The sequence below is a fragment of the Amblyraja radiata genome, chromosome 4 (assembly GCF_010909765.2).
Source record: "Amblyraja radiata isolate CabotCenter1 chromosome 4, sAmbRad1.1.pri, whole genome shotgun sequence".
NCBI lineage: Eukaryota > Metazoa > Chordata > Chondrichthyes > Rajiformes > Rajidae > Amblyraja > Amblyraja radiata.
The window spans coordinates 30,344,311-30,367,352 of NC_045959.1; the positions used below are offsets into that span (position 1 = coordinate 30,344,311).

At 40.5% G+C, this 23,042-nt stretch overlaps 1 protein-coding gene across 1 annotated transcript in view; it reads right to left on the reverse strand.

Moving 5' to 3' along the window:
* LOC116971962 (TGF-beta receptor type-1-like) overlaps nt 1-23,042 on the reverse strand; it is a 63,769-nt gene that overhangs the window by 21,966 nt on the left and 18,761 nt on the right. Inside the window, exons 2-4 of the mRNA XM_033019182.1 lie at nt 6,556-6,801; nt 4,500-4,742; nt 2,552-2,782 (exon numbers count right to left, since the gene is read on the reverse strand). Coding sequence (XP_032875073.1) covers nt 2,552-2,782; nt 4,500-4,742; nt 6,556-6,801 — 720 coding nt within the window. The remainder of the gene's footprint in view (nt 1-2,551; nt 2,783-4,499; nt 4,743-6,555; nt 6,802-23,042) is intronic.

Below are 23,042 nucleotides of genomic sequence, written 5' to 3' on the forward strand. Positions count from 1 at the left end.
CACAAATTGAGCAATTGGCAGATAAGTAAGAGCTAAAAAATGGTTGTACCATTGACGCTTTGCTAGTGATGAAGAATAGTCTGAGGGGATGGTTATTGGCAAGATTCAATTTCATCATTCTTCGGTAAATATCTGTGCTGAAACTGCACTGGAGCTCATATTTGGAGCACAGATCAGGGTGTGGTCAGTTACCATACATTTTGCTATATGCACTCAGTCTGCTGAATTTACCAGCAGTGAACCAAATTGGCTGAACTATTTATACAATGGTAATTTTGAGAAAAACTATTCCCATTAATTGTTTATTAATTACCAATAGTCACCCAAATGTTTTCCTTTAAACAGAATAGGTCGGCACATGTTGGGGGCAGCACAGTGGCGCAGTGGTAGAGTTCCTGCCTTACAGCGCCAGAGACCCGGGTTCAATCCTGACTACGGTTGCTGTCTGTACAGAGTTTGTACATTCTCTCTGTGACCATGTGGGTTTTCTATGGGTGCTCAGGTATCCTCCCACACTCCAAAGATGTACAGTTTTGTGGGCTAATTGGCTTCGGTAAAATTGCCCCAAGGATGTAGGATAGTATTATTGTAGGGGGGATTGTTGGTTGGTACGGACTCAGTGGGCCGAAGGATCTGTTTCCGAGCTGTATCTCTAAACTCCAAAAGCCTAAAGGTCCTGTCCTAACAGATGGTAGATACAAGAAATTATTTTACAGGGTGGAGCACAATTATTTATGATTGTCTGCAATGCCTACACAATTATTACTTTTGAGCTGCTAGATCTGTTCTGCACTATCCCATTTAACACCTGCCTCTCCACAAGGACAACGGACTGTCCATTTTACCAGTTGTGATGACATTTGCCCCCGTTATTATTGATAGGAATAATAAGGACAAGATCATTATCATGCTGGTTCTCTCGCTATCTGCTATCAGCAGAATCTGGCAATTGTCCATCATAATTCATCCAGGTCAGTGATACTGCCAACAATGTTCACTGTCCCGAATTCTCTCTGCACTCTTGCATCACTTAAATAATTTTTCAAGTGGAGTAAATACAACAATAACATGTTATCGTAGCAATTTTTGTACAATTGAATTCCATATAAATTCCTTTGAGAGGGCAATTAAAGGTCAACCATATTGCTGAATGGGTAATTCCCTGAAGAATTTCCATGAACAAAATGTGATTATGCAGCAATATTTTCTTTATTCCAGGTTATTGAAGTAACTGAAATTAAATTCCCCAGTTTTGATTGTGAGATTATGAAGTCATGTGTAGATCATTTATTCAGGCCTCTGGATCAACCTGTCCCAGAAGAACTACTGGGCCACCACACCTCAATTTCAACTGATTCCAGATCATGCAGTTTTAGAAACTGCAATTTTCTATTCCATTTTTCCCCAGGGACAAACTCAGAAACCAAGCATGTTAAACAATAAGGTAGGACATTCTTACTGCAATGTCTGTCCTATGGGAAAGAGAAAAACAAGAATGAGAAAAAAGTGAAATGAGCTGAAATGCAGCTCAATCCTTAAGATTCTTTACAATAGACAATAGGCGCAGGAGTAGGCCAGTCGGCCCTTCGAGCCAGCATTCAATATGATCATGGCTGATCATCCACAATCAGTAGCCCGTTCCTGCCTTTTCCCCCATATCCCCTGACTCCGCTATAAGAAACAAGAGTTAAGATACACAGGAGTTGAAGATGTCCGGACAAATTCAGAGGTATAGGCTGCCCTCAAATTATGAACATCTGACTTATGGACGCCCCTAGCTACAAACAAGTTCCCATATTATATTTCAATATACCTGCTTATGTTCATCTTGTGAATGGCAAAACTAGCCTTCTCCAATTTTAGTAATTATTCTTTCTTATCGGTCTTATGTGCTTTTGATGCCATCGATTACAATACTGTGCGGATATGGTTACTAAAGTAGAGTGATTTTTGCATCTTATGGACAAAAAGTCGACATGAATATCTGTAAAAACAGATCCCCTTTGACAGGCTGCATATCAAATCCTCACCTTTAAAAATACAAATGAATAACTTACCCATAGTTAACAAAAGGGATAGAGAGAAAAAAAGGAAAGATTATCTACCAAGGCAAATATTTACTGTGGCTAGCAAATATATGGAGAAATTACCAGAACAAGTAAAGTAACGTTATAGGTTGAGGAAGATACATCACAAAAAGGATTCAGGGTCAGCAGAAATGCGGCTAATGGGGCAAAATAGGCCAATCTCTCGAATAGACCAAAGAAATACTCTGTTTCAAACTCCTTGACATTTTCACTGATGAATTATAATTTGCTCTCCAAAATTGTTTAGAAACACTCTCCTGTTGTGGAAATAATTAGTTCCGAATTCACTTGTTCGAATTTAGGCATCTTAAAATAGCATAGGGAGTGCAGGTTTCACAAATAGCAATGTTTAAAATTGCACTATATTTAATCAAAAATGGCTAAGACTTAAGACTTACTTAGCATAGTTGCAGAGTAAATTTTCTAAATGCTAATCTGTAAAGGCACAGAACAAAAATAAAAACCTTTGTTATCTGCTGCAATGAATCCAAGAATATTTTCATGGCGCAACATCACAGTCTGGTAAATTTCTGCTTCACGAAACCATGATCTTTCTTCACGCGAAGAGAAGATCTTGACTGCGACCTCTTCACCTCTCCATTTTCCTCGCCAGACTTCCCCGAATCGACCTTTACCTATACTTTCTTGTAATACAATTGTTCTTGCAATTGTCCTTTGTACAAGTAAAGGCAACCCTGAAATATGAAGCAAAATTATTATGATGACTTGGGTAACAATTCATCAGATTATGCAAGTACCAAGACCTTTTTTTTTACCACATAAGCTTATTGACATTATAGTTCAACCTATACATTGGGAATAATTGCCTTTAAGATTGGAGAGGCTCGGTGGCGCAGTGGTAGAGTTGCTGCCTTACAGCTCTTACAGCACCAGAGACCCGGGCTCGATCCTGGCTACGGGTGCTGTCTGTATAGAGCTTGTACATTCTCCCCGTGACCACGTGGGTTTCTCCGAGAACTTTGATCTCCTCACACTCCAAAGACGTACAGGTTTGTAGGTTAATTGCCTTGGCATAAACGTTAAAATTGTCCCTCGTGTAGGACAATGTTAATGAGCGGGTAACGCTGGTCGGTGTGGACTCGGCGGGCTGAAGGGCCAATTTCCATGCTATCTCTATACTAAAAACTAAATTAATCATATTCTCCCGAGACTTTTGGTATAAATTCACAAAAACAACCAAGTTACAATTACTTTCACTTTTTATAAAACTTCACAGCATTTGATTTTAATTAATCGCTTGTAAATACTTGCAAAGTCAACGTAAGAACTCTCAACAGTGGCACATTTTCCTCAGTACACTAACACGGATTCCCATCCTGTTAGTTTCCCAGTCTATAATCACACATGTTCATTATATTTGTTCTAGGTTGAGAATCTCTGAACATTGCCAATGCTGTAGCTTTAATAATTAATCACAAGATCCATGGTAAAACTGGTAAAAAAAAAACAGGAAAATCAAGTAATGCTTCAATTATTGAACGCAAGTATCACAAAAACAGAAGAGTGATTGCAACAAAGATAAATACACAGTGTAGGTAGCTTTGAATTTGTAATTTACACTGTTAGATGAAGGTGCAGCTCATGACTTGGTGACTGCCGCCCTAACTGCGCATGCGCGAATACCTGGGCCACTGCGCACACGCATGGAGGTGCGAAGGGATATTGGGGAAAAAATGTGTTTTTGACCATTCGCGCCTGCGCAGTTGGAGGAGGCCCGTCAGCCGTGTACAATTGAAAATGGCGCTGGTGACGGGGTAGGGATGCAAAATGACGCCATCTCCCCGCACGTGCACAGTGGACCCGGTATCCGCGTGTGCGCAGTTGGGGCGCCAGTCGCACATGAACAGTTGGGGAAAGTGTTGTCCCGCACGTGCGCAGTGGGCCCAGTATCCGCGCTTACGCAGTTGTGGCACAGTTGGAGAAGACTGAAATTTCAGGCAATACCATAAAATTCCAGGAGATCTGGGAGTCTATTTCAGGGAAAAAAGTTTTGAGGTGTGGAAGCACTGGGTTGGATTGCTCACTTGAAATTATTTTTTTGGAGAAGAACAATTACTTTCAAGTAAACACACTGAACCCTTTTCAGTTCTTGTAAGAGGATTCATGAAATATTTGTGCTTCACAAATACAAATCGTACCATGTCAAAATTTGCAGGACTGAAAAATAAAGACCAAAAGCACATTTCACAATTTACATATCAATAAGTGCAAATGCTAGTAATTCATAGACAGTAGTGGTGGGTCAACACTGCAGCTTACCAAAAGGTCTATTACCTATGCAGTGTTTTATTTGTCAATCCGTGGCATTTTCTTCCATTAACAATATCTCTGGCTTCTGTGTGTGTTTTTTCAAACAACACAAAAATTCGTAATCTAAAATTAAAACTTTACCTGAACCGGATCCTGAGGTGGTCATATCATAGATTAAATCTTTGAGCGTGGTCCCCTCAGAAATGAAAGGATGATCTAAAGATGGATCTTCATCATGGGGAACACGATGATGAATGACCGCGCGATTATGAAAGAAATAGAAGGTCACCAGCAGTAAAATGCAAATCACACATACTGGTCCAGCGATGACTGCTGCCAATTCCACAGGTCCCAAATTTGGCCATGGAGGCTCCACTGGAGTCACTAGAAGTGATACATAAGCAACATTAGAAGGTTATATGGCTAGGTCTATACCATATTTGCACACTTTGGATATATTCTATCTTTAATCGTGGTGGTAAAACATGAAATGAATTGGATTACAAAATCACATTCACATGACCTCACCACCATGCCCCTTATGCTGCTGAAAACAATCAACTGCAAATCTTCTCAAAGTTCAGCACTCAAAATGCAAAGTATAATCCAGCACCTTTGATCTAGAACTTATATAAACATTTGACCTAGCAATGCTAACTGAGCAATTCCCATCCACTGAAGCAAAACAATTCCCAGAACTTTTAAAAAGGTATCAGGAATGTCTTGATGATTTAGAGTGGATCAACTGATTAAGTTGTTATTAAATTAAAAAACAAATTCACTGGTTCAAATCCAGATGGCCACTTCTTTATTTAGCAATATTGAAATATTCACTTTTTTCCTGATTACTGCCATGTATTTTTTGGACTGCAATGTCTTTAAACCAAAACACATGGCAATTGCCCCAATTATTAAATGCAATATAAATCAAAGGGCAGTATTGCAATGCTTTATAAATACATCAGATGCAACACACCGTTGTTGCATTAATATACTAATACTACAATAAATTCATAAAACAGTATTACTAGTTAAGAGCTGTGTTTGACTACAATCGTGGATATTGAGTAGAACAAAGCACTGATCAGCCTTGAAGTGCTTCTTGTCTATTTTTCTTGCTGAGAGGCTGAAATCAGTTTATGGTTTTGAATGCCAATTTGTATGCCAATGGTCATAATGCCAATTTGTACTTATTGTGATCTGTCAACGAGGAAGTCAAGGATCCAATTGCATGGGGACGAATAGACGCTGAACCCCGAATTTGATAAGTTTTGAGGGGATGATGGTGTTGAACAATGAGTTATAGTCGATGAACAGTGGCTTAAATATATGTTTTCTTATTGTCCAAGTGCAGAGTGGAAAATCAGTGAGATCGCATCAGCTGTTGATCTATTTTGATGTAGATAAATTGTAGTGGTTCCCAGTTTAATCTCATAGTTAAAGTATTGTTTCTTTTCATTTAATGCATGGTTTAATCATTTGTGACGATGCAAGATACCTAAAATTCCTGTCTCTTCATTCAATTTCATGATAGGGTTGTGAAACTAGTAGCCAGTGGTCAATAACAAATCGGCAATGGTAACAGGCCAATGGCAAACTTCATAGAAACGGGATCCAAACACATTTGTTAGCCATGATGAGAAACATATAATATGGTTGTAGCTCACCCAAAATTCAAAGTAGTCTTTCTTTAGTTTGGCAACTCAAATCTGTGCAATCTAAACTTACTTTCATTGAAATAAAGCAACCAAATTTGCAGGCCTCACTTGGCATCAGGTTTGGACCTACATTATTACGAAGACCCAAGTAGCAAGATGCAGCATGGTTCACAAATGTAACCACATACCATAAGTAATTGATCAATATGGCTCATATGCGCAGTGAGTGTAAGAAGGCAATGGAATTAAAATAGTCAATGGCCCATTGAAATTGAAACTTAATTTTACTTGTGGGGATGAACTATAGTAAAATTAAGTTTCAATTTCAGGTTCTTGGCTGGCAAATTTATCCAGACCAGCAAAGATTACACAGATCCAATCACCATAACTGCAAAGGCTTAAAAACAGGGCAAATTCAAGATCACAAATCAAAGGCAACTCAGGGGAATCTTGCATTGCATGTCAGTCAACACAGAGTCAATACAAAAAAAACTACAGCCAACAGTTTCTCAGAAATCCATGAACATCCAGAAATTTACCTCTTGTTGGCACAGGAAGATCATAATAGTTACACAAATCGGTGTCACAGCAACGATTTAATACAACATCGTTCTTGGATGTTGCACAAAGAAATGGTCGATCAGGAGGTATCAGTTCAGCATTTGAAAGACACAATTTGCCATGTAGCACTCGATCTCCCTTGCGAGAGAGTGTGCTCATACAGAGCCCATCCGTCTCACATGTGTAGTTCGTTGATTCACAATGGGAGCAGAAACATTTCAAACCTAGGAGACAAACAAAATATAATGTTTGCATAAGGATTAGATTATACATCAGTAACATTGTACAAGGTTGTTAATTCTTCAGTATTCAAACCCCTGGGTGCAATTCAACATTGTAGCTAACACAATACATTATTTCATTAAGTTTTCAAACTTTGACTATGTATTTCTCAGCAGGATCCACAGCACCTGTAAACCAGAGGCTGATTTTCGAGTTGCAATTTTTAGTTAAACCCCAAACATCAGCTCCCTTAGGGGAAAAAAGGAAAATTATGTTTAACGTGATTGCTTAAAAGTGAGAATTTAACAATGCCATAAGAAACTACCTGCAGATTTGAAATACACACATTCAGTCACAATTTGACCATGTTAATATGGAAGCAGTTTTCATCTCTGCGGGAACTATCGATTTGTGGATATGGGAAATTATGAAATAATGCTTGCTTAACCTTGAACGGTATTTTGTCCTTACCACAACTTGAAGGGAATCCAATTTACACATACAAATTGACCAACTGATTATTCATTTTGATTTTCAAAGCTGAATGTTCTGTTAACTTACAGAAAACGTCCTACAAGTACTTATTTTTAAATGGTATATCTCCAATATCCTATCAGCAAGTTCCAATCAGCATCTTCCAAATGTCATTTGAAAAAGAGGGAATAATACTGTTGTCTAAGCTACAAGAGACGATATCAAGAGCTATAACTTAAGTTATTATTAATTGATTATTATTCAGTTATTATTAGTTTTGAAATACAGCATGGAAGTAGGCCTTTTGGCCCATCAAGAACACTGATCACCCATTCACACTAATTCTATGGACAGTAATAAAACTTTCTGGCAAAGGCAAACAGAAATTTGGTATTCAGCGTACAATTCAACTGCTGAATCATTACTGAAACTTCCCAAATGCAGGTAGTACACAATTTCTTATGGGAATTAACTGCAGAACTTGGTTTTCATCTAGCTATGAAACTCAATTCACTGTAGTGCCAAAATAAAAGCTTCCAGTCAATACACTGGTGTCAAAAGATTGCTACTAAAGAACCTACATGCAAATTTAGTATTCGTAGGCTACTCATTGCTTTGCTTTGTTCTAGGTTCCAGCACATAGGTTAGCAATACCTATTGCTGGTGGTGGCAGGTCTTTACTGGATCGGATTTTCAATCAGAACATTGCATTTGAAAGATTTGACTGCATCTACAAAAAAGAATATTCTTCTTCCAAGTAGTCATTATTTTGGAATTGATACCAAGAAATGGCCATGATTTCCTACGTGCCAAATGCCTCGATATTTGACAGGCCTATGGAGGCTAGCACTGGATTGGAATCTCCTGGAACCTGTTCTCAACCATCAAACTTACTGTGCCAGAATTGCAGGAAATGCAGAACATTTGAAATGTTAGAAGGGTATGAGGAGTTCCAAAGAAAATTTCTGGGCTGCAATGGCAATAATTTATTGCACTAAACATTCTTAATCTTTTGATAAAAGCTAACTATTTTTGGTACTTCTTGTAATTATTATTATTATTATTATTATTATTATTATTATGTGGCCCAACTTTATCCTACTTAATTGAATTGCCTTGAAATAGACCCGGTTCAGGACTCGAAATTAGCGGTTGCCCAGTTTTTAGTGTTTTAGTTTAATTTAAAGATACAACGTGGAAACAGGCCCTTCGGCCCACCGAGTCCACGCCGACCACCGATCACCCGTACACTAGTTCTATCCCACACATTAGCGACGTAAGTCAAGAGTTAAGAGTGTTTTATTCTCTCATGCCTCATTGAAATCCTTACTTGCAGCTGCATAACAGAGTATGTAAACATAGTACTCCGTAAACAATTTTATAAACTAGAAAACAAAACAGTGTATATGAACACACACACACACACTCCCTCCCTCCTGGGATTAATAAAGTTCTATCATATAGTATCGTGTGTGTAGGAAAGATCTCCAGATGCTGCTTTAAACTGAAGATAGACACAAAGAGCTGGAGCAACTCAACAGGCCAGACAGAATCTCTGGACAAAAGGAAAATATTCCGTTTTGGGTTGGGTCTGAAATAGGTTCCTGCATACATTTGGAATGTGGAAGTAAGCAAGAGTACCCGGAGAAAACCCATGCGATCAAAGGGAAAAGTAGCAAATTCCAAACAGACAGCACCCATATTCATGATCAATTCCGAGTCTCTGGCAATTTTAGGCAGCAACTTTATGGCCAATGTACTGCCTCATAGTCTTGAACTGAATTAAAGCATACAGTAGCTGTAAAGAGGGACATAGCATCACTTAGAGATTTAAGAATGAAAATGGATAGTTTCTTTTTTTTTTTAGTAACCAAAGTTATCAACGTATAATTTTTTGTGTGTTGGAAAATAAAATATAGAGGCACAGCTGGTGGACTTGCTGCCTCATACGCCAGGGATCTGTGTTCGATCCTGTCCTCGGGCACTGTCTGTGTTGAATTGCATATTCTCCCTGCAAGTGTGTAGGTTTCCTCCCACATCCCAAAGATGCATTGGCTTTGTAGGTTAAGTTGTCTCTGTAAAATTGCCCCTAATGTGTAGGGAGTGGATGAGGAAAGTGGGATAACAGAATTTGTGCGAATGGGTAGACAAAAATGCTGGAGAAGCTCAGCGGGTGAGGCAGCATCTATGGAGCAAAGGAAATAGGCTACGTTTGGGATCGAGTTTCAAACTGATGTGAGAGTGCAGGGGGTGGGAAGATGAAAGGAAGAGGCAGAGACAGTGGGCTGAGGGAGTGCTGGGAAGCGGAGGAGAAAACAGGAACTACCTGAAATTGGAGGTCAATATTCATACCGCTGGGGTGTAAACTGCCAAGCAAAATATGAGGTGCTGTTCCTCCAATTTGCAGTGGGCCTCACTCTGGCCATGGAGGAGGCCCAGGACAGAAAGGTCGGATTCGGAATGGGAGGGGGAGTTGAAGTGCTGAGCCACCGGGAGATCAGGTTGGTTATTGCGAACTGAGTGTAGGTGTTGTGCAAAGCGATCGCCAAGCCTGCACTTGGTCTCACCGAGGTTGATCATACGCTGAATAATCCAACCAGAATTTTGTTTGGAAGTGGAAAGAAATAATAGAAATTGCATTCATTGCAATGTGTAAAAGGAGATGAGATACTGTATTGCAATTTTGCTGCATGTCATTGTGGTATATATCATGTCTTGATTGGTGAATATGTTTAGTTTGTGACTTTATTTGAAGCAGAAATAATATGTGAATGCTTCATTGACCATAATTCTGATTGGTAACTACACACTTCGTCCGAGCACATTATCGCACGTGTCATGCAAGCCGTCTTAAATGACCACCTAAACTGTCATTTGGCAACCTAAAAAGCTGCCTAGGTTTCCCGGCTGGCAACAGGGAAAAAAAGTTAAGCGAGAGCCCTGCAGTGTTAGTAGCCTGTGAACTTCATTTGCAAAGCATGGACAAATACTCAATTCATCAATTATTTCCACTTCATGTACATTTATCATCTTTCATTCCTCTGAGAACATGAACCAAAAACAAACGTGGCAGCAAAAAGTAAAATCTTATTGGAAATGGCCATAGGATTAAACTGATAGATTACAAACTGTTGCCTTAATATCAGATGAGATTCTTACTACTTATTGAAGTAGTAGCACAAAAGGTACAATTAATTTATTACTGGCATGAACACAAATATTCTACTATTGATAATCTTGGGTTGCATTTGAAAGATTTTAAATATTAGATGCCATTTCAAGCACTTCCTCAAATATATATTTCCTGCAAGACTTCACAATGCAGAGTAATAGTAAGATTAAACGAGAACTTACCAGTTTGAAGTTTGATCTTGATTTTATGAGGAGTTACGATGAGCGATTACGTGAAGAAGGGCCGTCCGTCTGCGTGCGCGTCAATCTTCAAAGCAGCGGTGTTAAATCACAGATAAAAAGAAGACCTGAGAATAGTAAGATTGAAAAAACTAGAACTTCCATGTGACCTTGATAGTACGAGGGTGGGAGCGGTGGGCACGTAATCGCTCATCGTAACTCCTCATAAAATCAAGATCAAACTTCAAACTGGTAAGTTCTCGTTTAATCTTACTATTTTACTTCGGAGTCACGTGAGTGACTACGTGAAGATTTCAAAGCTGTGATTTTACGCCGGTTTCGAATCCAGGCGTCACACACTGAATGGATTGACCACCATGGATGCGTGTAATCATTAAAGCATTCAGACATTACGTAGTTAAGTAAGGACACTGATGCTTTAAATGAAAGAAAAGTTTTTAAAAACTAGTTTCCCCTCCCAACCTTGGGGGTAAACTAAGGGACAGAACTTAAAATGGTACGTGCAAACACCCCCAGTCCGGTAATAGGTTTGTTATAAAACCGGTGGACCATTATTTCATTCGTCCATCCTGCAGCCACTAGGATGTTGTCAAGAGGCACGTCCATTGCTCTTGCTGCCGACGTAGATGCAGCCCTGGTGGAGTGAGATTTAACCATATGAACGTTCACTCTGTTACCGCCATTACCCCCTTTGACCATCTGGAGATGGTTTGTGTTGACACCTTCTGGTCTGTTCTGAGCCTCTGTGGTTCTCCGTAACTCTCAGATAGTGGTGTTAGTATGTTACCACACACACAACCGTTGGTCCTCAGGTTATGCCAAGAACTGGATCCCCATCCCTGGCATTCCTGGCCTGCTATGTTTATATCAGGTTCCTGATTACGAATGTTATGTTGCTCATATTGGTGGTCATGTGGTCCAACCGTAGCTTTTGCAGTGTCTGGACTCTTTGTCAGCATACCACCTTCAGGGTTAGGTATAGGCGGCCCCCACTGTCAAAGTAGGGTTAGTACCACGCTCACATCCCATGTGTCCGTGTACCTTAGTCTTAGAGGTATTAGATTGTAAATTCTCTTCATGAATTTTGTTGTAAAGGGGTGCGTTCCTATCGACCCGTGCCCTGCTTGCAGCATCAGATAGGAGGAAAGTGCGCCTCTGGCACTATTGATTGCACTATAACTTTGTTTATAGTTATAGTACAGAGTTGATAGGAAACTCCAAGACATCTGTTATCCGAACTGTGTTGTATTTGTTCGGACAGTTGCCTTGAAATGGCCTCCTCAGAATCTGTAGACCAACAAGTTAATACGTTCGTGTAGTGGATGATTACTCCCTGTAACTGGGTTCACTAGGAGGTCCCTGCTCTTGGGTACAGCCATAACTGGCTGGACTATAGTTCCCAAAATTTTTGGGGACCAGGCTTGAGTAGGCCAATCTGGCACTACCAATATGCCTGTGGCTTGGTCTTGCTTGATTTTGGTCAAGCATCGGTTTGTGAGACAAATTTGCGGAAAGCATGCATAAACAATCCTCCCCAATTGAGGGAGAAAGCATCCACTGCCTTTGTTTCTGGATCCTGCTTGCAGGACACATATCTGGGTAACTGATGGTTTAGTCTAGATGCAAATAGATCAAAATCTGGTATGCCAAATCGTGTAGTTATTTCGTTAAATACTGCCCGATTCAACATCCATTCTGTGTTGTTATTAAACATCCGTGATCCAGCATCTGTCACCGTGTTATATCTACCTCGTAGATTTCCCAAATATTCCTCTTGATACACCAGTGCCAAATGAGGTTCGACAATCTATCGTAAGATACAGATTTTACACCACCCTTGTTAGTGGATATGTGCCACCGCAGTGGTGTTATCAATCTGAATTTGAACGAGCTACAGAACCCCTTGAGTCCAAATTGTGCCCCCAACAATTCTGGGTAATTGATTCCATGTGTTGGGGAATTACAGACTCCTGCTCATTCCATCTGCCCCCACAGCTCTAGACTGTGTTAGTGGCTCCCCATCCTTAGCCGCTAGCATAGGTCTGAAGAACCCTCGATGGCTTTCAAGCAAATTTACTTTTGAGCTTTCACACGTTCGTTATCCACCGTAGTTATTCAACAATGGCCTCTGCTGGCAATCCATAGTTTTGCCAATTTTGCCTGCATGGAATCTGAGTGTTCGTTCCTTTGCTCGCTGTAATTCTGGTAATGCTAAGGCCCGTACGTACTGCTGGAAATGTGGCTACTATTTGCCAATTACACTCGCTGTTTGCCTGATAGATGGCTAGTATTTGACTATCAGGTCATAGCAGGCTTGATTAATATAGTCGTTTGCCCCTAGGCAAAGTCACCAACATATTTACTGTTTTTGATAGTAAATTCTAGGTAATCAATTACCCTTGTAGGTGTCAATTTTTATTTAACTGGATGGATGAGGTAACCAATTCTATCAAACAGGGTTTTGGTTTGCTTTGACTGATGCTTCTGCCAATTCTGGTGACTCCAAAATGAAATTGTCCAAATATGCCATTACTATGTGGTTCTGAGACCTTTGTAGACCCTGAATTGGTTTCCGTAGTTTTGTCAATAGTCTAGAAGCTGATGTCAACCCATTTGGCAGATCCATACCATCCAGTTAAACTTCAAATATCTCCTGTTCTTAGTGAATAGACACCGAATAGTATGCATCTTTGAGGTCGATGCATGCCATGTGACCATTTTATAGGAAGCTCCTATAAAACAGTAGTTAAACAGTAACAGAATTACTGTTTCTAAAAGTCTATACTGCACAAATGAGTTACACCTGGATGAAGTGACATCCTCCATCTGTCACATGTCCTGAATGGCAATCCTGCCCAAAATACTGGGCCTGCCTCGAAGACAATTCCAGTCCGAGTTCCAAGTCTGCTTGGAACCTGTGTATGTTGTGCAGTAAAATTATCACATTATCTGTTTTTAAATAAACAGTTCTGAAATTTCTTGTTCTTGTCATTTTGAACAAGAACACAAGAGTAAATTACCAACATGTAACTGCTCCACAATCCCTTGTTTCTGTAAACCCAGACCCACCTACCTCCATGGCTACCGGTGGTCTTGTGGTAAGCCCAAAGGCCCCTGATGCGGATTCCTTTTCTCTCCATAATTGGGAGTAGGACTGGTAAGGAGTGTGGATGCCATGTTTCTCCCGACCTCTGCTTGGGTCTGGTCTGAAACCTCATCATACTGAGCCTGCCTTGTAGGGCAATTCTGGCCATTATTTTGAGTCTGCCTTGAAAGACGACTCTGATCATATTTCCGTGCCCAGCTTTCAAGCTACCACCGGATTCAGTGAACCGCTTACCCCGTATGGAGGTGTGGGGTGTGTTGTCGCCTACTGATGCTTCAGTATGTTCATACTTTAAATTCGAGATCAGTTACCTACTGATCATTCACACTCCCCTCCACTGAGAGTGAGGTTCGTAGGCAGCCCTGAAAACAGGTGCTGCCGCAGGCCCCTGAGGATACCTGTGCTGACATGACCCTTCCAGTGGACCTAAATGAGATTCTAGCTTTGGTCAGACTGAAATGGACCATGAATGCTCCTCTCCTTAGAGCAGGAGACATTTGTGCAGCCCTGAAAACAGGTGCTGCTGCCTGCGGGTTCTCCATAATACCCGGGCTGTCAAGAGCTAGATTCCATCCAGGGAAGCATCCAGTGGAATCTAGATGATTGCAGAAGCACTTATTTTCTGTTTGTTTGTATGGAAGCTTATTATTCCTTTTATGTAAAGCATTTTGGTGTTGACTTAAACAGTGCAATACAAGTAAAACTTACTTACTTACTTTCTTCTGCTTGTCCCTGGGAAGGTTTCCCCCCCTCTTCTTTGTACTCTGATTCAGAGTGGTTTCTTCCACATGTAGTTTCCCCTCCAATGGGGAAGACATTGGGCTGCCCCATGTGCGAGGCTCCCGGCACCGGCACTGCTGTAGGCCGTGCTGATACTGCTCCCTCCTTTGGAGCAGATCATTGTTGGAGCAACTTCTCCATAAGTTGCTCCATGTGGGAGAAGTCGTCCTAAGACGCTCTCCGTTGAGGGAGGGTATCCCTCTTCCCCGGACTCATCTGAGTCAACGTGTTTGTTTAGACTTGCGGGTGGCATTATGTCCCGCAGGACAACCATGGAGCTCCTGCTCCCGCGCAAAGTCTCCTGCCGATTCTGCTGTCGGCGCTAATGTCGGGAAGCGAGGCTCCCGGCACCTGCTGATGCTGCTCCCTCCTTTGGAGCAGATCATTGTTGGAGCAACTTCTCCATAAGTTGCTCCATGTGGGAGAAGTCGTCCTCAGACCCTCTCCGTTGAGGTAGGGTATCCCTCTTCCCCGGGCTCATCTGAGTCAACGGGTTAGTTTAGACTTGCGGGTGGCATTACGTCCCGCAGGACAACCATGGAGCTCCTGCTCCCGCGCAAAGTCTCCTGCCGATTCTGCTGTCGGCGCTAATGTCGGGAACAAGACCGTCGCCCGCTATTTGGAAAGCTGCAGTCTTCGGCAGCCGACATCCCCGCGGGCCGTCTCCTCGACATCATGGGCTCTGAGAAAACACTTCAAGCCCGAAAGAACGCAGGTAAGTGATTCAACTTTCCTTACCTGCTCATCCCGACGGCCTGGGAGGCTCAGTGCCTGCCAGTCCATCGTGCGTGTTGCGTTCAGACGTAATGACGCACACGCAGATGGACGGCCTTTCTTCACGTAGTCACTCACGTGACTCGGAAGTAAAATAAGCAAGTTTGGTATTCCGACTGCACATGCCCAGGTCATAGGTCACTCGCGATAAATATTCTTGGCAGCTCAGCTGCTGCGTGTGTACAGACCTGCATTTCATCCGCAGTCAGGATCGAGCCCGGGTCTCCAGCGCTGCTGAATTGCTACTGGACCGTCCCTGTCCCCTCTTGAGTGTCCTATTCCTGTCCGGGGGCAGCTGGAGATGTCTAGGGTGATCCTGGACTGACGGGTCACTGGCCCGAAGCAGTGCCGGGTAAACCACTTAATTTCTAATTAGGCTCTGCATATGTACTGATTTTTCTGATACCAGCCCTCTAATGCTAAACTAATATTTATTGTGTTTTTATGGCATTATTTTTGCATTTCACCATTGCCTAATGGATTTGTCTGCACGGAGTCCTGAACCTCAACAAACCTTCAGCGTTTCTAGCATTTCAGCTAAATTACTCGGCCCACAACGTAGGTTTATTTAGAGATCCAGCATAGAAACAGGCCTTACGACACACCAAGACTGTGCTGCTCATTGATCACACATTCACACTAGTTCTGCGTTGTCCCACTTTTACATCTACTCCCCACACACTTGGAACAGCTTTTTTTTTTTTCCAGACGCCAATTAACCCACAATCCTGCACATCTTTGGGATGTGGGAGAAAACTGGAACACCCGGAGGAAATCCATGCTGTGACAGTGTGGGTTTCCTCCGGGTGCTCTGGTTTCCAAAAGGCATGCCGGTTTGTAAGTTAACTGGCCTCGGTAAATTGCCCAGTGTGTGGGGCGTGGATGCGAAAGTGGGAGAACATAGATCCAGTGTGAACGGGTGATTGATTGTCGGAGTGGACTTAGTGGACCAAAGAGCCAGTTTCCATGCTGTAACGCTAAACTAATCTAATATAGTAGTTTTGCTAACTCACTTAATGTACCTGTTTATAAATGTTATCCTCCATACTGTTGTTTAATTATTTGCCCAAGTTATTCCTTCAGAAAATTCAACTAAGTCTTTGCAAATTCACATTAGTCTTTCAAATTTGAAAATGGTTTTCACATTGCTCATCCAACCTACTGTCAAAAGATTAGCGGGTACTATAACATTATTACTTTTAAGAGATTTCAGCATACCAACTGGCTACACCATTTTTTTCAACATTATTAAAGTGACCAGATTTGAAAAGCGTGCTGTTGACTGCAAAACACATTGGAAGGTCTTTGGACAAGCTCTTTGTTGCCTAAAAGCAAGTTGTTGTCTTTTAATATTTGGATAATTCACTGATACTCAAGGTTCCCACAGTGAAAGTGAAGCATTGCACATTCATTGGTCACAAAATTATTGCTGATTATCTCTCTCCCACCCCCCCCCTCCACCCACAGATGTGTCCATTAGAGCAGATCTTTCATTGCACCGACCAAGTTCCTCCTAAATTCAGAAGACTCAGAACTCAAGTTCTTAAAATTAGGAACTCTGAACTTTCTGCAGCCTATTTACTGCATCTATGCCATTGCAGAACCGCTGGTTAAGAATATGTGCAGGAAGGGACTGCAGATGCTGGTTTAAGAATATATTGACTGTGGAGTGAAACAACAGTCTTTAGTGGGAAAAGCAACTAAAGGAGGAAAATGATATCCTGCTAAATCACTAATAAATTGGAATTTCCTCAAAGTACTTGAAACTCTAGAGCTGCCATCTTCAACCTTTGTCACAAAATCCCTAGAATAGCCAATCCACCAAACTTATTTCATATTATTTTAGATTCCATTGCAGCATAGTCTATACAAGATTTCTCAGGGCAAAACCATCAAACCCATTCTCTGTACGTAAACGATGCTTAGGGCCGAATGGCCTACTCCTGCACCTATTGTCTATGTATCTATGTTTATGTATCTATGTATCTCCCCGAGTAAAATTAGTCTTTAGAAGGTTCCAGACTTGAAACGTCACCTATCCATGTCTTCCAAAGATGGTGCCTGATCCATTGAGTTGTTCAAGCACATTGCATTTTTTATAAATAAACCAACATCTACAGTTCCTTAAGTTTACCTTTATGGATGCTGGGGGGACGGGAAGGAGGTTACTGTACAAGAGAAAACAACAGTAGCCAGTTCTATCTTTGAGGCACAGCAGGGTGAAGGGTGAAGTCAGACAGGGCTGTAATGGCAAGTAATTCGATAGTTAGGGGCACAGACAGGAGATTCTGTGCCCACAAACGGGACTCCAGGATGATGTCAGCTCCCTGGCACCTGGTGCCACTGAGCGCTACAGATCATTCTCAAGAGGGAGAGGGAGAAGTCATACGTTGTTGTGCACCTTATATAGGTACCAATTACATAGTAGAAAAAGGAATGTGATCCTGCAGGTTAAAAAAAAAATCAGGACCTCAAGGGTGATTACTCCCAGTATCATATGCCAGTGAGAGCAGGAATAGAATGTTAGGTCACATGAATATGTGGCTCAAGAGCTGATGCAGGGGGCAATGCTTCAGTTTTTTTGAATCACTAGGATCTCTTCTGGGCCTTAACTAATAATCATATCAATAAATTGAGGTAAATATGAAATAGTTTAAACTGATTTTAATATGCATTTCACAAACTGGGCATAGACATCTTCCCATCCAAAATTGCTCTCAAGAAAGCGTACATGACTAAGGTGGTGGAGAACATTCTTGACCTGCCAGACTTCTCTCAATCCATATTTACTGCAAGCATTTCATCAGCATTCACTAACAGCCTGCGTGCATCCTTATCAAAGCTTTAAAAAAAAAAAAAAATTTAAATCAGATATTCCACCCCTTCAGTCATTCAGCGTCAATCTTTACTTGGTAATCACCAGCAATGTATCTTGGGGTATTCGATTATGTTACATATATCATGAAACAAAAGGAGTCATTATTTTACATCCTGAAACTTGGATGAATACCAAATTTCAGTCTATTTTGCAAGACCAATATTTGGGAAGCAAATATTTTATTTTCCTCTGGCCCTTGTAGTATTTCTTCATTACACAATCGTACGCAAATTTAAAGCATGGATACTTTGAAAGTAATGCGTAGCTATAGATCGTTACACATCCATACAAGCATACAGTTTAATGATTAGGGAAAAGATAGAGACAAAATGGAGCTATCAAACATTGTGACAGAACCCCTACATTACGAAGTTAGTCAAAAAATGCTGGAGAAACTCAGCGGGTGAGGCAGAAGGCATGGAGCGCAGGAATAGGCGACTTTTCGGGTTGAGACCCTTCTTCAGACTACATTATGTTGTATCTAAGATTGAACTTTATTAGATATTAACCAAAGGTTAATTAAACATACATTTAAAAGTCTTCAGCACATAATTTATACAAAATTTTCCAATGTACTTTAATTTTATGCAGCTGCACTAAAGGTGGGGATGCTGGCATAAATATTTGCACATTTCCTGACTGTTTTAATATTAGTCCAATTCAAAATGTAACTTAACCATTTCCAAAGTGAAAATGAATAAGCTACAGAAAAACCCGGTCTTCCCCAATGCAGTCAAATTTATGAATTCTGGAATTTAGTCTTCGGTATAGGCTGAACCGGTCATTTGACTTAACATTTTTTTAAATGTTTCTTTGAAGTAGATTATAGACGTAATACTACAATGATATATGCAACAAATATTAACTACAAACTCAAGAATATTATTTTAAATGTAAATCGCAAGGAGAAGGCTGCTTGTATTTATTGCTATTAATGTAAGTTCTAGAAAACTGTTTTGTAAAAAAAATCAAGTTTTAAAAATTTGAAATAAAGTAGGATGGGAATTCTTAGGAGTTCTAGATCATTAAATGTACAACTGACAATAGTTGGGCAAATAGATGGCAGGAACTGAAGTTGTGTTTATTATATTTCTACACTTGAAAATAGACACCAGGTACTCGTGATATTTGATATACTTTGCCATTCAAATCATTTGGTTGCGAATGTCAAGACTATTTTAAACGGCATCTGCAGTTTCTTGTATCTATATTTTACTGTTCCACTGTGAAATCACCTCAAAGTATGGATACTATAAAAACGTTTTCCTCCTCTCACTGACGGGAATTCTGTGAGACCCTCTCACTTCTCCCCCTCTGATACTCATCTGACAATCAAATCTCCCCTCCCCCCCCACCAGTATCCACCCATCACTTGCTAGACTTTGTTATGCATCTGCCCCCACTTCTCTTTTCCAACTTTCTTCCCCATAATACCATCAGTCAGAAGGGTCCTGACCCAAATCATCACCTATCAATTACCTTCACAGATGCTGCCTGACCTGTTGAGTTCCTCCAGCACTTTGTATTTTAAACATTAGTTATGCAATACAAAATATAAAAAACAAACCAATCTGTAGAGTGTATAAACAATATCAGAAATAACCAAGCTGTGCTTCAATTAGAATGTTTAAGGAATTGCTTTAATATCAGGTAATTTATTTCTAAATTTGGCAACTAGGATGATGGTCGATTTTGGTCGAGTTTGGACAATACAAGGGAACTGTGGCCGACCAGAACAGATGGATGACAGGATTAAGAGGGGCACCTCTTAGAAATAGGAAAACATTTAGATTTGAAATATTTTTTAAAAAGACAACAGCAGAAAGAATCACTAAAAATCAGGGAAATGCTATTCAGCGTACACTAACATAATCTTCCTCACCAGGGCAGCATGGTGTATCAGCAGTATAGTTGCTGCCTTACAGCACTAGAGACCCGGGTTCGATCGTGGCAATGGGTGCCGTCTGCACGGAGTTCATACGTTCTCCCCGTGACCTGCATGGGTTTTCTCCCATAACTTCGGTTTCCTCCTACACTCCAGACGTACAGATTTTTTGGTTAATTGGCTTGGTATAAATGTAAAGATTGACCCTAGCATAGGATAGAGTTAATGTGCAGTGATCGCTGATCGGTGCGGGCTCAGTAGTCTGAAGGGCAAGTTTCTGCGCTGTATTGCTAAACAAAAACAACCTATACCAACTTGTTCTGTCCAAGTGCCACATAAACAGGTTTGTCGAGTGCTGCAGTGCTAAAGAGACACAATTCAAAATGTTTGGCGGATAAAAATGCTGGAGAAACTCAGCGGGTAATGCAGCATCTATGGAGAATGCTGCCTCACCCGCTGAGTTTCTCCAGCATTTTTATCTACCTTCGATTTTTCCAGCATCTGCAGTTCCTTTTTAAACAATTCAATATGTTGATCATTTGACCAAGGCTGCATATGGAACAATGCCACGAGCCTCAAAATTATTTTAACAGGAATCGCAAATAATAATTCATGATGCCCATGTTACATTGTGGCTCTACATGAAAACAACTTGTGAATAAAGATGAGCAAAGGGAAAACTGATGCTGTTTTCAATGAAACAGACCTTCTGACATTCACTGAGTAGCTCTCAAAATTTAGCAGTCTTTTGATGAAAGGGTACAAAATCATCCACGACTCAACAATACGTTAGTAACTGGAATAAAAATGGAACATAATAACTCAAACTGAGATGTCCACACAAAACTCACAATAAAATTCAATATACATAACCCCTATTCATTCATTTGCAACTGCATTTAAATCACATAAAATACTATTGTCAAAATGGCAGTTTAATATGATTAGAATAACAACATTTTTTGGAGGGAAAAAAACACCAAATGATCTGAAATAGCCTTGTACATTTAAAATTTCTGTACTGAAAAGTGTCAAAACACAGACCTGCAATTTTTTTGGATGAAGTAACCTGTCAAACCTCCACACAAAATACTAAAAATTATTATTACTTCCTAAAATTTGCCGCAAAAATAAAGTGAGCAGAATATGTACAAGACATAGAGCAATACAGCATGGAAACAGGCCCTTTAGCCCACCCTGTCCATGTCAACCAAGTTGGCTTACGGGGCTAGTCCGATTTGCTTGCATTTGGCCCGTAGTAATCTACATCCTTCATATCCATATATCTGTCCAAAGATCTTTTGAAAGTCATAACAGTATCTGCCTCTACAGCTTCCTCTGGCATCTCACTCCAGATATGAATCACCCTATATATTAAAAAGACTCGAGATCCTCTTAAATCCTTCCTCTCACTTTAAACCTGGTTCCTCTAATTTTAGATTCTTTTTGCCCCGAGAAAAAGACTGAATATTCACTTTATCCATGGCCCTCATGATCTTGTTCACCTCAATAAGGTCACCCCTCAATCAACTACATTCCAAAGAAGAAGTCCCAGCCTTTCCAACTTCACCTTATGTCAAGCTCACAAACAGGGGTAACATGCTGGTGAATTTCCTCTGCATCCTTTCCAACTTAATGACTACGGCTAGGACTACACAGTATGGATGTTAAAGAAATACTTAAACCATCAATTTCTTCTCAAATGTGTTCAATCTTATTAAAACCTATTTGCTTCCTGTTTGTTCTCTTGTTTCTTTCCCTATTCCGAAATCTCATTGAAGGTTAGATTGCTGACCATTATTTACAATGTCTCAGGTGGCCTTTTAAACTAACTGATAAATCCTCTCAATTAGAGCCATGGGCTTTTACTTATACTGAAAGGCAAGGGAAGAACATTTATAAATGCAATAGCATGTTTGCGCCAGCTAACTCCCAGTGTTCATTTGATTAAGATTAACAAGCTGTAGAAAATTCAAAACCAATAATTTCCCATTCACCCTGCTTAGTATTCTTGGCAGCAAAGTACTCCATGTAGTCACGTACGTAAGCGAACACAATTAATTAATTTGATCAATAATCAGTCCTAATGCAAGGGTAAAAGTGTGCGCGTCTGTCTCCGCGTCTCGGTGCATCTGTGTGTCTGGTGTGTGTCGGTGTGTCTGCGTGCGCCTGCCTCTGCCACTGCGTGTGTCTGTGCGTGTGTCTGTGTGTGCGTCTGTGTCTGCGTGTGCGCGAGTGTCTGCGTGTACAGTACACCATTAATTAAAAAACAAACCTGAAGTCAAGCATTTAAGTTACATTTACCAGATTTAGCAACGTAGAAAACAATAAGTTCACCTCAACTCACCCTTTTGCAAATATAGAACATTTGGGTTCAAGGAAAGATATCCTAATTACTTTCACAGAGAATTGTTGTTTTCAAACTGCAACCAATTTCAAGAAATGTCAACTGCTCTCTAATTATCTAAGCGGTTATTAATCACAATCATCCTAAATGTACCAAGCCGTCCCTATTCAACATGACCTCGGAACAAAGGGGGGCAGACCAACAAAAAAGGATTTTCCCCACAAATATCTTTTTACCCCTGAACAATAAAGCAGGTAAAATTATTTCAAATCCTGTCAGGTTATTCTACATGTTCCTCAGAATTTCAAAGTATTTTAAAACGTGGGCGATGCTTGCATTACTCTTTACAAAGCTGCAATATAATGAGCTCTATTGATGCCATTTAAAGCTAAACAATCTTCATACAATACCACGTTCAAGAAAACTTAATTAATGCCATGTACATAAATATTTACTGCATGTTATTTCAAAATGTAGCAAAACCGAAAGGAGTCCATTTAACATTTTGTTCCAGTAAGGTGGTTACAACATTAGAGGAATGGCTTACAGTTTAAGAGTGAGGAGTTGGGGGGGGGGGGGGGGGGGGGGGCAATTCTTTGCAAGCACACACAAAAAGGTTATTGTGAG